General features: G+C 43.0%; 1 protein-coding gene across 7 annotated transcripts in view; it reads left to right on the plus strand.

Moving 5' to 3' along the window:
* LOC137627799 (myosin-IIIb-like) overlaps nt 1–12,500 on the plus strand; it is a 205,067-nt gene that overhangs the window by 110,388 nt on the left and 82,179 nt on the right. For all 7 annotated transcript variants that reach the window (XM_068359153.1, XM_068359152.1, XM_068359157.1 and 4 more), the window contains one exon: nt 2,082–2,237. In XM_068359153.1, coding sequence (XP_068215254.1) covers nt 2,082–2,237 — 156 coding nt within the window. The remainder of the gene's footprint in view (nt 1–2,081; nt 2,238–12,500) is intronic.

The following is a 12,500-nucleotide window of genomic DNA, read 5'->3' on the forward strand; positions in this document are numbered from 1 at the left end:
ATATATATATATATATATACAGTATATATATATAAAATTATAAATTTTGCATATTTAGACGTGTTTCTCATATTCAAACAAGCCATATATTTTGATACATTAATGTCTGGATTCTCTTATCGACCTCGGGATGAGAGCCCCAGCCGGAACCACTCAAAGACAATGGCTTCTTTTGGTGCATAGAAATAGATTACTCTTCGATTTTTATAACTTCATTTTAGTTTTTTGTATATCCTTTATATATCCACCTTCATCTGTATCCAGTTGTAACGTAGAGATACTATGCAATGATTAAACGCTTTTATTAACGGTGAAAATGAATAATCAAAATGTTATATTGCATATTTTCTAGAAACGAACGTATGCTTTTATCTCCAGTAGGGGGGGGGGGAGGGGGCCTTTGTACTGTATTGTTTACACCTATTATTATCATAATTGATATCTTTGTTATGATATATTTCTCTAATATGAAATAAACAAATATTGTAACGTATTCAGATTAAGAAGTTCTGCAATCCTTATGCATCACTGTTATGTCAATAATTTCCTTGTTTTGTTATTATGAAAATTTTACCAATTTAGTACTTCTTATCAGTGTTGTACATATCACTTGATTAACTGCTGTTATTGAGTGAGAGAAAATTTAACCTTACACGAATCCAAGTAAAAATTAAACTTCTATTTCAACGGCTGTCGAATCTTACAAAGCACGAACCAAATTGCTTTTACCTAATAACAAATTGAACAGATTACAGATTAAGAAAAGACTTAGCTCTGTCAAATAGAATTTGAGTCATTCGATTCCATCCCAGAGTTGCCAGGTTGGCCTTTTTCGTGTCCAAAAAAAACTGCAAATTTGGCCTTTTTCGTGCTAGATACCTAAATTTGTCCTTTTTGAAATTGGTTAGCCTTGAATGCTATATTTTCGACCTTTTCCTACTCTTTTTCGTGCTAGAATGCTATATTTTCGACCTTTTCCTACTCTTTTTCGTGCTAGATATCTAAATTTGGCCTTTTTGAAATTGGTTAGCCTTGAATGCTATATTTTCGACTTTTTCCTACTCTTATGTTGGCCTTTTAAAGCTGCCGTTGATCAGATGTTGGCCTTTTGTCATTTGGAAAACCTGGCAACCCTGTATAATAATTCCATAAAACACGGTGTTATTGAAAGGCAATCTCCTTGTGTTCTTTCGCCCCCAACCTAAACTATTAGCTTGCCATCAATTTCCGAATGCCTTCGTGACTGGTGAACGGTTTTGTTGGTCTCGATTTTATATGAGGCTGGCTAAGTACCGGCCCTTAACCCTGATCAGAGAAATGGATGAGACAAAGATTTACGTCCCAGTCTTATAAAGGACTTCATTGGTCTTTTGCAAGATAATTCTAAAGATAAGTATGCGGATCTTGATTGAAAGTGGCGCATAGCCAACAGAGCGAGATTGCGAGAAGTGTAGATTAGGTTTTTATTATTTTTTCTTATTATTTTTTCTTATTTATTTATTTTTTTTTCATCGTGTTCTATTAAGGTTTGCAATTGAGATTGCGGTCTTAGTTTTAAGTGTTGTTCTTGTCGTTTCCCAAATAACGGCATTGTATTCTGTGTAAATTTATACTGTAAGCTAAAGTCCTTTTGGTTTTGTAGTGTAGGGAGTCTGGTACGTCAGGTTAGAACTATTAAAGCAATGCCATCTAATGATGTTTTGCATATTTTGAGTGATCATGATAATGATGGAAATAATGATTATGGTCACAATAGAATAGAATTTTTTTTTTTTTTTTTTTTTTTTTTTAATAATACCAAGGCAACGATGATGATAATAATAATGGGCTTTCAGCCTCGTTTCCTATGAATGCTGTTGCATGAATGATAATAATAATAACAGAATTACAAACATGTACTATATGCCTTTCATCCCTGTTCTCTGAATTGTAATAATGGGCTTTCAGCCTCATTTCCTATGAATGCTGTTGCATGAATGATGATAATAATAAAAAAATTACAAACTTATACCATGCCTTTCATCCCTGTTCTCTGAATTGCAATACCCAATAATCTCAACAATCTCTTTCTCTGCCACCAGGTTACTTGCCAGCGTCAAAGAAGATGGCGTACATGGGCATGAGCCAGCATATAGACTTCGATAACCTCCCGGACCCCAACACCCGGTTCGAACTCCTGGAGATTATCGGAGAAGGAACTTACGGAGAAGTCTTCGCTGCCAAGGACCATGATACGGGTGAGACGAATTTCTTCCTGCTTATTCAGTGAATATTGAAGTGGGACTCGAATTATTCATTTCTTTTTTGTATGATTTTATACACACGTGTAGATGCGTATTTTGGTTAGCTATAGGACACATACACACACACACACACACACTTAATTACTTACTTACTCCGGGCTCCTCGGACCAGGCTGATCCATTGCCGCGCACACACACACACACACACACACACACACACACATATATATATATATATATATATATATATATATATATATATGTATATATATACATATATATATATATATATATATATATATATATATATATATATATATATATATATATTTATATACTGTATACATACATACATGCATATGTATACCTATCTATCTATCTATCTATCTATACATTAATTGGTATGGATTTTTTACAACTAATCACTGGAACTTCTGTTAACAAAGGTACAGCAGAATTTATAGTTTATAAAGCTTCATTATGAAAAAAATATAATGAGATGGAGAGACAAGTGCCTGAGTTACAAATCACAATGAAAGCGTAAAATTATATTCATTTTTTTCTCTTTCTTTCTTTCTTTCTGGTTGGGATGTCATCCATTCCGTTATATCCGGTTGTCTGGATGAAGACCTAAAACAACCGATCAACATCGACAAAAGACGCTTTTATGACAGGGTCTCTCTCTCTCTCTCTCTCTCTCTCTCTCTCTCTCTCTCTCTCTCTCTCTCTCTCTCTCTCTCTCTCTCTCTATATATATATATATATATATATATATTTTTGGGCTCAAGCCATGTCGTCCTGATGGAAGTTCCTATAGGGTAGCTTCCTAGGGTATATTACAACTACGGCGATATTCCCAGAGAATTTACCTTAAGGTACCAGAATTCTAACTCCTGGAGCGAGTATCCCTCGTGAAAGGGATATCGCGACATATCAGAGGACGTATTCTAGACACGCCACATGGCAATCTACATCCTGGACAGAGATTTCGTCTCATAGGAGGTGATTGGCGAGATACGAATTCGGGAAAGAAAAAGGGGAGCCGCTCCCAAGGCTTCCCTATCCCCCGATTCGTATGCGTGCCTGGCGCCAATCCTGGCGCCATCTGTATTCCTTTTTGCGTAGCTTAACAACTCGGTGTTTTTTCCTGTTTTTCTCGCAAATCTTGGATTTATTCTACTTTTCATGGCTTCTCCGTCTTCGTTGGCCTCTGATAAGTTGAGTATAGTGTCTTTTATGTATAAATGTAGGCTCTTGGTAAAATTTTGAGTGATTAATAGGATTAATCTTTGTTACAAGAGCCGTAGCCTACCAGAGGCGTCTTGGATGCTGTCGCTCGCTAGGTATAAATTAGGTAGTCAGAGCGACATTCCTGGTTGTTTTGCTTTAATAAATTTTAGCTATTTAGCATTACATAGGATTTCCTTTCGTGCTTAGTATTATTTGGCGAAGTATTCGCCATTCTGGCCTACGCTAGGCCATGTAGCCTAGTCGTTTGGTCCTAGTACTTCATGCATGATTATGGTTTTTTCCGAGTGTAATTAAAATTTTATTGAAGCTTTAGGCTATATTTTATACATTTTACACTGTGTGGAATATTTCCAAGATAGTATACGAGTGAGTTTCGGTGATTTAGGTAATCGATTCTCTTGGTGCCTAGGCTAGTAGCTTATGGAGCCTTAGTATACTTTATCATACTCCCCGGTTGCTTCTTTTCTTCGGAGAAGGTATGCAATCCCTTTCCCTCTGTTTAAGCCTTGGGCTTATCCCTAAGTGGTTTTTTCCGAATTTATTTTCGATAAAACTATACTAGGGTGTTACTGTACCTTCCTGTTCCTGTAGTTATGGTTCAAGAGGGACAGAATAACAGAGTTTTTTAGTCTGAGTCTGTGCTGTCTGGCTTGGGGCTGAGTCCCCCTCGCTGACCTAACACAGACAAAGGGAGCTTAGCTCCCTTAGGTCACTACCGAAGGTTTCTGTGGATATGATTCCTTCTTTTGTGATCTACCAGACTAGTCCTCGTTGCTGTTCTCGGGGGAGGATAAGTTCTTTCCTTGGGAGTAGCAACGCCTTCCTTGCTTTGGTGCTCTGGGAGCTGGCAAGTATTGCTGGCCTTCCCCCTTAGATCTCCCTTAGGCTAAGATAAGTTTCTTGGCTGCGGGTGATCTGTCACTAAAGCAAGGTTGGCAGGACCCTCTTGTCCCTTCCCCCTCTTTCTTCGTAATGGCCGAGCCATTACTGTACTGTACGTTGTTCTACATCTGGACCTAGTATAGGTTAGGATGTGGAATTGACTCAGCCCCTTGCCGGCCGGCAGAGCTGCTGGCCGGCAGAGCTGCTGGCCGGCAGGGGTCTTACTGTACTGTACGTCGTTCTACATCTGGACCTAGTATAGGTTAGGATGTGGAATTGACTCAGCCCCTTGCCGGCCGGCAGAGCTGCTGGCCGGCAAGGGTCTTATGTTTTCGAGTGCTGCCCGGACCTCTCTTGGTCCCTCATCCATGCCTGCCGGCAGAGCCAGACGGCATTGGTCAGGAAGCCTGAATTAGTTTCTCCCCTTCCTTATATGCACTCTTTCGGTTGCCGGGCTTGGAGGTAGTGTACACTCTTATCCCGGCATCCATTCTATTTTTCTTCTAGTGCTGTACCTGACCCGGCTGCCGGCCTATGAGGCCGGCAGCCGGGCAGGTGTAGTCCTCTGGTTCTTTTGCTGCCGGCTGGCATCGGTCTTGTACCTTTGCCGGCCGGCTTATGTCAGCCCTTGTCCGCCGGTCACCAAGAGTGTGGCCGGCAGCTGGGTACTACCTTGTGTAGTTGTTGGCCGGCAGCCATTTCCGGCCAACATTGGCTGTTACCGGCCGGCAGTTGCTGCCGACCGCCACAGGCATTTGAACCAGAGTGCTGCCGCCCTATAGCTGTTAAGTAGTATACTTTAAAGCTAGTTGTGGTGTGTGCCGGCCGGCAAAGGCAGGCCGGCACACATCCCCTATACTGTACTAGTATTCTTCAGTATAACATATACAGTAAGAAGAAAACTATGGTAAGGGTTTTGGTACAGCACTGTGTCTTCTAACACTATTGTGTTTTCTTGCACATCCCTTTGCTGTTGCCCTCTGATAGGAAGCTGAGTTCTTTCCTGTCTATTATCCAGGTTTTTAAAATCATTGCTTAGGTGTGAGCTCCACCTGTTTCCTCTGGAAACCTTGCATTGGTTACTCTAGAAGAGATAAACCATTTTTGATTTTATTATCTGGAAGGCTGCAACAATGGGTTGTGAGGGAAACACAAGTGTGTGTGTCTTTCCTTTATGAATTGTTATGCTATACTATGCATATCCAGTGATACATAGTTCACTTGATACTCATGGAAATTTCTTCTCTTTACAGGAGGACCCTCCGAAGTGCGGAAATGTTTTCTGCAACGTCCGCAGCAAGAACCTCTGCGGACATGAGTGTTGTAGGAGACACGCAGCATGCGCTGTCTCCAAGGATGATCTCCAGTATTGGGACCCTCAGGTATGTACTGTATGCACTAACCTGATTACTGAGGCTTTTGATTCCCCTAGAACGGCGGAATCAAGGGATATAGCAAGGGAGAAGCTTCGTACCTGGGTAAGGGGCTTCAAGAAGAACACCTCTGGCCCTTATCTTCCAAGTGAGAAGATGAGGGCGTATCTTTTTCCCCAGGCATCAGCTGATGCAGTGATTCCCCAGCCTCAAGAGGAGATCCCTCAAGATCAAGTCCAGGTGGACGTGGAAGTCGCTGTCGCGATGCAAGACATCCAGTTAGATGACAGGATGTCTGACCTGGACGAACGTTTGGAACAAGACCTCCTGGCAGAAGGTCAGGATGAAGTTCAAACCCCGGATGTCGTAGAGGATGAGGTCGACGAGGTGTCGGCTACTCCGGTTCAGATTCCGGAGCCTATCCCCTCAACATCGGCCTGTCTCTCAGTAGAACTGGGACAGGCCCTCTCTTCGATTGTTGGAATGATCCAACAAATGCAGAAGGAGAATCAGGAGAAGGCGGCTGCTATGGAACTGCGTATGCAGTCCCTGGCAGAATCACGTGGGCCCCGGAAAAGGCTCAATGTGAAAGACCTTCCCTTATGCTCAGATGCTAACCCATGGAGGTATGCTGAGCACATGCCGATGACGACTGGAAAGATCGTCATCTCGGATAAGCTGGGTTCAGTTCCCCTAGAGGAGGTGGAATTCTGGCCCAGCAAGGCATCATATCCGGACTGCTATGTCCGGCTGAGAAAAGAACCAGCTTCAAGGGAGGAGACAGAGCCGAAGGAGGTCATAATTATGGACCACGCTAAGGCTCAAGCCCTACTTTCATCCTCGATGAAAGAGAGGGGCTTCTCTAACTCGAAGGTAGCTGCATTGAGCAAGAAGCTCCCTTCTTTTGTGTCCTCTCCTGCTAGAGCCTTCCCCTTTCTACAGAAAGGGTTTGCGGCTGTCCTAAAGGCAGTTGAGGCCGGCAAGCCTTGCCCCTCCCTGGAGGAGTGTAAACCCTTGTCGCTGGCCCTGCCTATGGACCACAAAGACTGGAAGGATGTCCATCTGACATTCTCAGTGGGAAAGTTGGAGGCTGATATTGCCGGACGGCAATTCGGCGAGGACCTCCCCAAGCTGTCCGACTCTTTTACGAAGAGAGTTCGAGACAAAAGAAAGACTGGCTGCCTCAATGTCTCATCAGACTACTCTTGGGACGATGGCAAGTGACCCCAAGGTCCATGAAATGTTCATGGTAGTGGCTAAGTCTCACCTAGCCACAGTGACGAAGGACCTTTATGGCTTCGTCAAGGCAAGGAGAGCTTGCAGGGAGTTCGTGTTCACCGGGGCTACGGTGAGACACGAGCCAAGGAAGTTAATCTCCTCCAACATTTGGGGAAAAGACCTTTTCCCTACCGATGTGGTCAAAGAAGTTGTTGATAAGGCCGCCGTGGAGAATAGAAACCTTCTCCAGAAGTGGGGCCTGGCTATCAAAAGAAAGTCTTCCCCGGATGAGGGTCCTCAACCAAAGAGGAAGAATATGAGGACTAGGCTACCGTCTCGGCCAGCCAAGCCTTTTAGACAGCAACAGCAACTGCAATTGCCATTGCCTCCAGTGCCCCAGATGGTGGCACAAACCCCGACTACTTTTCAGTGGGTACCCCAGGCTGTGCCAGGTCAGTCAACCACATTCACCCCAACGTTCGAAGGACAGTCTTCTTCCTTTCGTGCAAAACCTAGAGGAGCAGCCAGAGGCTCGTCTAGGCGCCCCTCAAGGGGAAGGGGATTCAGAGGTGGTCGTGGTCAGGGAGGCAAGACCTCAGGACGGCAGTCCAAGTGAAACGATACCGGTAGGAGGGAGACTGATGAAATTTTGGGATCGCTGGACCTTCGATCCCTGGGCCCAAAGCCTACTCAAGAATGGACTGGGCTGGAGCTGGTACAGCACTCCACCCCCGTGCCTTCGGTTTTTCCAACACTCCACCCCCGTGCTGGAGGAGTACGTTCAAGAACTGTTGGAGAAAAAGGTGATCCGAAAGGTGAAGTCCATCAAATTCCAAGGGAGGCTGTTTTGTGTTCCCAAGAAAGACTCGGAAAAGCTCAGAGTCATTCTGGACTTGTCGCCACTCAACAAGTTCATAGTGAATTGCAAATTCAAGATGCTAACACTGCAACACATAAGGACCTTACTGCCCAAGAGGGCATACTCAGTCTCTATAGACTTGTCAGACGCCTATTGGCACATTCCAATCAGCCGTCGACTCTCCCCCTACCTAGGGTTCAGGCTACAACGGAGACTATACGCCTTCAGAGCCATGCCATTCGGGCTAAACATAGCCCCAAGGATTTTCACGAAGCTTGCGAGCGCAGCTCTCAAGTAATTACGCCTAAAGGGAATTCAGGTAGTAGCCTACCTGGACGACTGGCTGGTGTGGGCAGCATCCGAGACCGAATGCTTGCAAGCTTCCAGTCAGGTGATCCAGTTCCTAGAGTACCTAGGCTTCAAGATCAACAGAAAAAAGTCTCGACTTTCTCCATCCCAAAAGTTCCAGTGGCTGGGAATCCACTGGGACCTTTTGTCACACAGTTTCTCCATCCCGACGAAGAAAAGGAAGGAGATAGCGGGCTCTGTCAAGAGACTTCTAGATTCCGAAAGGATATCAAGATGCGAACAGGAGAGGGTACTAGGCTCTCTCCAGTTTGCTTCAGTGACAGACCTAGTGCTAAGAGCACAGCTAAAGGATGCAACCGGAGTTTGGAGAAGGTATGCATCAAACGCGCGAAGAGATCTGAGAAGACCAGTGCCGCCTCGGCTACGTACTCTTCTCAGGCCTTGGTCCCAAGCCAGACATCTAAAGAAGTCGGTTCTTCTTCAGCCACCTCCCCCGTCGATGACGATTCACTCAGACGCCTCAAAGGAGGGATGGGGAGGTCACTCTCATCGGAAAAAAGTCCAGGGGACTTGGTCCAAGCTATTCAGGACCTTTCATATAAACTTTCTAGAAGCTATGGCAGTGCTCCTTACCTTAAAGAAAGTCTCCCCGCGTCACTCGATCCACATAAGATTGGTGATGGACAGCGAGGTGGTTGTGAGATGCTTGAATCGACAAGGGTCGAGGTCACCACCTCTCAACCAGGTGATGTTAGCCATTTTCCGATTGGCGGAAAAGAAGTGGTACCCGTCGGCAGTTCACCTTCAAGGAGTCCGCAATGTGACAGCGGACGCTCTATCCAGGTTCACACCGATAGAGTCGGAATGGTCCTTAGACGCAGGATCATTCTCCTTCATTCTGAATCAAGTCCCAGAACTGCAGATAGACCTCTTTGCGACGAAAGACAACAAGAAGTTGCCCCTGTACGTGTCCCCGTACGAGGACCCCTTAGCGGAAGCAGTGGACGCGATGTCCCTCGACTGGAACAGATGGTCCAGGATTTATCTGTTCCCTCCTCACAACCTTCTGTTGAGGGTCCTCAACAAACTGAGATCCTTCAAGGGGGTAGCGGCAATAGTGGCCCACAAGTGGGCGAACAGTATGTGGTTCCCCTTGGCGTTGGAACTACAGATGAAGTTTGTGCCGCTACCACATCCAGTTCTGACCCAGCGAGTCCAGAAGTCGACTGTCTGCGCTTCATTACAGAAAACCCGGACCCTGCAGCTCATGATTTTCTCGCCCTTGCGGTGAGAAAGCGTTTCGGGATTTCGAAAGCCAGCATAGACTTCCTTGAGGAATATAAGTGCAAATCGACTAGAAGGCAATATGAGTCATCTTGGAGAAAATGGGTGGCCTTTGTAAAGGCAAAGAATCCGCAGGAGATCTCAACAGACTTCTGCTTATCTTTCTTCATCCACCTCCATGGCCAAGGGTTGGCAGCTAACACGATTTCAGTGTGTAAATCTGCTTTGATGAGACCCATTTTATTTGCCTTCCAGATCGACCTAGGTAACGAGATCTTTAATAAAGTTCCGAAAGCCTGAGCTAGGCTCAGACCTTCAGCACCTCCAAAGCCCATCTCATGGTCTTTAGACAAAGTTCTTCATTTCGCCTCCCTGTTGAGCAATGAAGAATGTGCGTTAAAGGATTTGACGCAAAAAGTTATTTTCCTATTTGCACTCGCGTCCGGGGCCAGGGTTAGTGAGATCGTAGCCCTCTCGAGAGAGGCAGGTCGTGTTCAGTTCCTGGATGGGGGGGATCTGAACCTGTTTCCGGATCCTACGTTTCTCGCCAAGAATGAGTTACCCACCAACAGGTGGGGTCCCTGGAGAATCTGCCCTCTGAAAGAAGATGCATCTCTATGTCCAGTAGAATGCCTAAAGGTCTATCTTCGTAGAACTTCAGACTTCAAGGGTGGTCAACTATTCAGGGGAGAAACATCAGGCTCAAATTTATCTCTGAATCAACTCAGAGCGAAAATCACATATTTTATTCGCAGAGTGGATCCTGACAGTACACCCGCAGGTCACGATCCGAGGAAAGTTGCCTCATCCCTAAATTTCTTTAATTGTATGGATTTTGAACATCTCCGTTCATACACAGGCTGGAAGTCTTCCAGGGTGTTCTTTCGCCACTATGCGAAGCAAGTAGAGGAACTTAAGAGATCTGTGGTAGCAGTGGGTCGTGTAGTTAACCCTACTGTTTAACTCTGCGAGGAACAGTGGTCTTAATTGGGACGATTAAGTCCAGGGTGAGTGTGTAGGTACATACTGTACTACAAACTAAATGAGGGCACCAAGTGCCTACATAGACTGTTCCTTCTTTCAAAGGTGAACCTAGCTTAAGTACAGACATGTGTGCCGAGCGTTTCTAACGCTAATGTGATTGATTTTTAATACAGACTTTTATGACTTGATACCTCGGTATCTTATTAAAGTGGCGTTTAATGGTTTTTCTTTCAGATAAACAAGTTCTGTTTACTATCATACTTATGCTTAAAGTTTTGGGTTATCCTCTTTTATATATATATATATATATTTGTTGTTAACCTGTCTGTTTATTGTCTGTCAATAAACTTGTTCTTGAGAACCTTGCGTCTCTTTCACCTGTGTCAATTTATTGGTATAATTGAGCATTTAATTCTATGTATCTTATCTGGGATAATTCTGATAGAATTGTTCTGTTAAGCAAGCTATGTTGCATTGGTTTATGTAGTCCCCTAATGGGAGGACTCCGTCCCATAAAGGGACGAGGGCGGTTTTATTAGTTTCTTCCTATGCGGATATAAACCTTTGTCCAATACAAGTATTGTGCGGATTACTGGTCAATATATATTGACGCAGTGGTTCTATACAAACTATGCTTTACTTAATATAGGGCGAGACCACTATATTAGCTTGCCTGGTATTCATACATAGATATATGTACTCTTCAAGACTTTTCCAGAGTCTAGTAGGACTCTTCCCTGTAGGGGGCAGGAAGCTCTAACATAGTTTATAGTTAGTTGAAAAGATGTATAACGGTAACATCTTAGGTCTCTAGGTCTAGTCGACCGGGAAAAAATTACCTCCGGGGAGTACGGCACGTTCTGAGAATCCACAGATACAGTAATGCTCTGGTACACTTCCATCAGGACGACATGGCTTGAGCCCAAAAAACGGATTTTGAGCGAATCGAAAAATCTATTTTTGGGTGAGATGGCCATGTCGTCCTGATGGACCCGCCCTTGCCTTTCTAAGAAAGGGCTGTAGGACCCCTCCCTACATACAGTATCTGTAGCACCTCGTGTACGCTACAAGGAATACAGATGGCGCCAGGATTGGCGCCAGGCACGCATACGAATCGGGGGATAGGGAAGCCTTGGGAGCGGCTCCCCTTTTTCTTTCCCGAATTCGTATCTCACCAATCACCTCCTACGAGACGAAATCTCTGTCCAGGATGTAGATTGCCATGTGGCGTGTCTAGAATACGTCCTCTGATATGTCGCGATATCCCTTTCACGAGGGATACTCGCTCCAGGAGTTAGAATTCTGGTACCTTAAGGTAAATTCTCTGGGAATATCGCCGTAGTTGTAATATACCCTAGGAAGCTACCCTATAGGAACTTCCATCAGGACGACATGGCCATCTCACCCAAAAATAGATTCTTCGCTTCGCTCAAAATCCGTTATATATATATACACATATATTTATATATATACATATAAATATATTTATATATACATATACATACATATATATATATATATATATATATACTTATATATACACATATATATACATGTGTATATATATATACATATGTATACATATATATATATATATTTATATATATATATATACATATGTATACATATATATATTTATATATATACATGTATGTATATATATATATTTATTTATACATATATATATTTATATATACAGATATATATATATATATATATACACATATATACATATATATGTATATATATATATATACTGTATATATATATATATATATATATATATATATATATATATATATATACTGTATATATATATATATACTGTATATATATATATATATATATACTGTATATATATATATATATATATATATATATATATATATATATATATATATATGTATACATTTATATATATATACACACATATAAATATGCCCTATCTTTATGACTCGCTGATAACTACCAGCCTATTCTAGATCCAATTAAAAAGAACGAGATGACGTAATCTTTCCGTGGCAATACTCGAACCCAGAGTCGATACAGATCATTTGCTCAAATCAACATAAGAGATATTACAGCTACAAAACAAGC

This window comes from Palaemon carinicauda, chromosome 35 (genome assembly GCF_036898095.1).
Source record: "Palaemon carinicauda isolate YSFRI2023 chromosome 35, ASM3689809v2, whole genome shotgun sequence".
Taxonomy (NCBI): domain Eukaryota; kingdom Metazoa; phylum Arthropoda; class Malacostraca; order Decapoda; family Palaemonidae; genus Palaemon; species Palaemon carinicauda.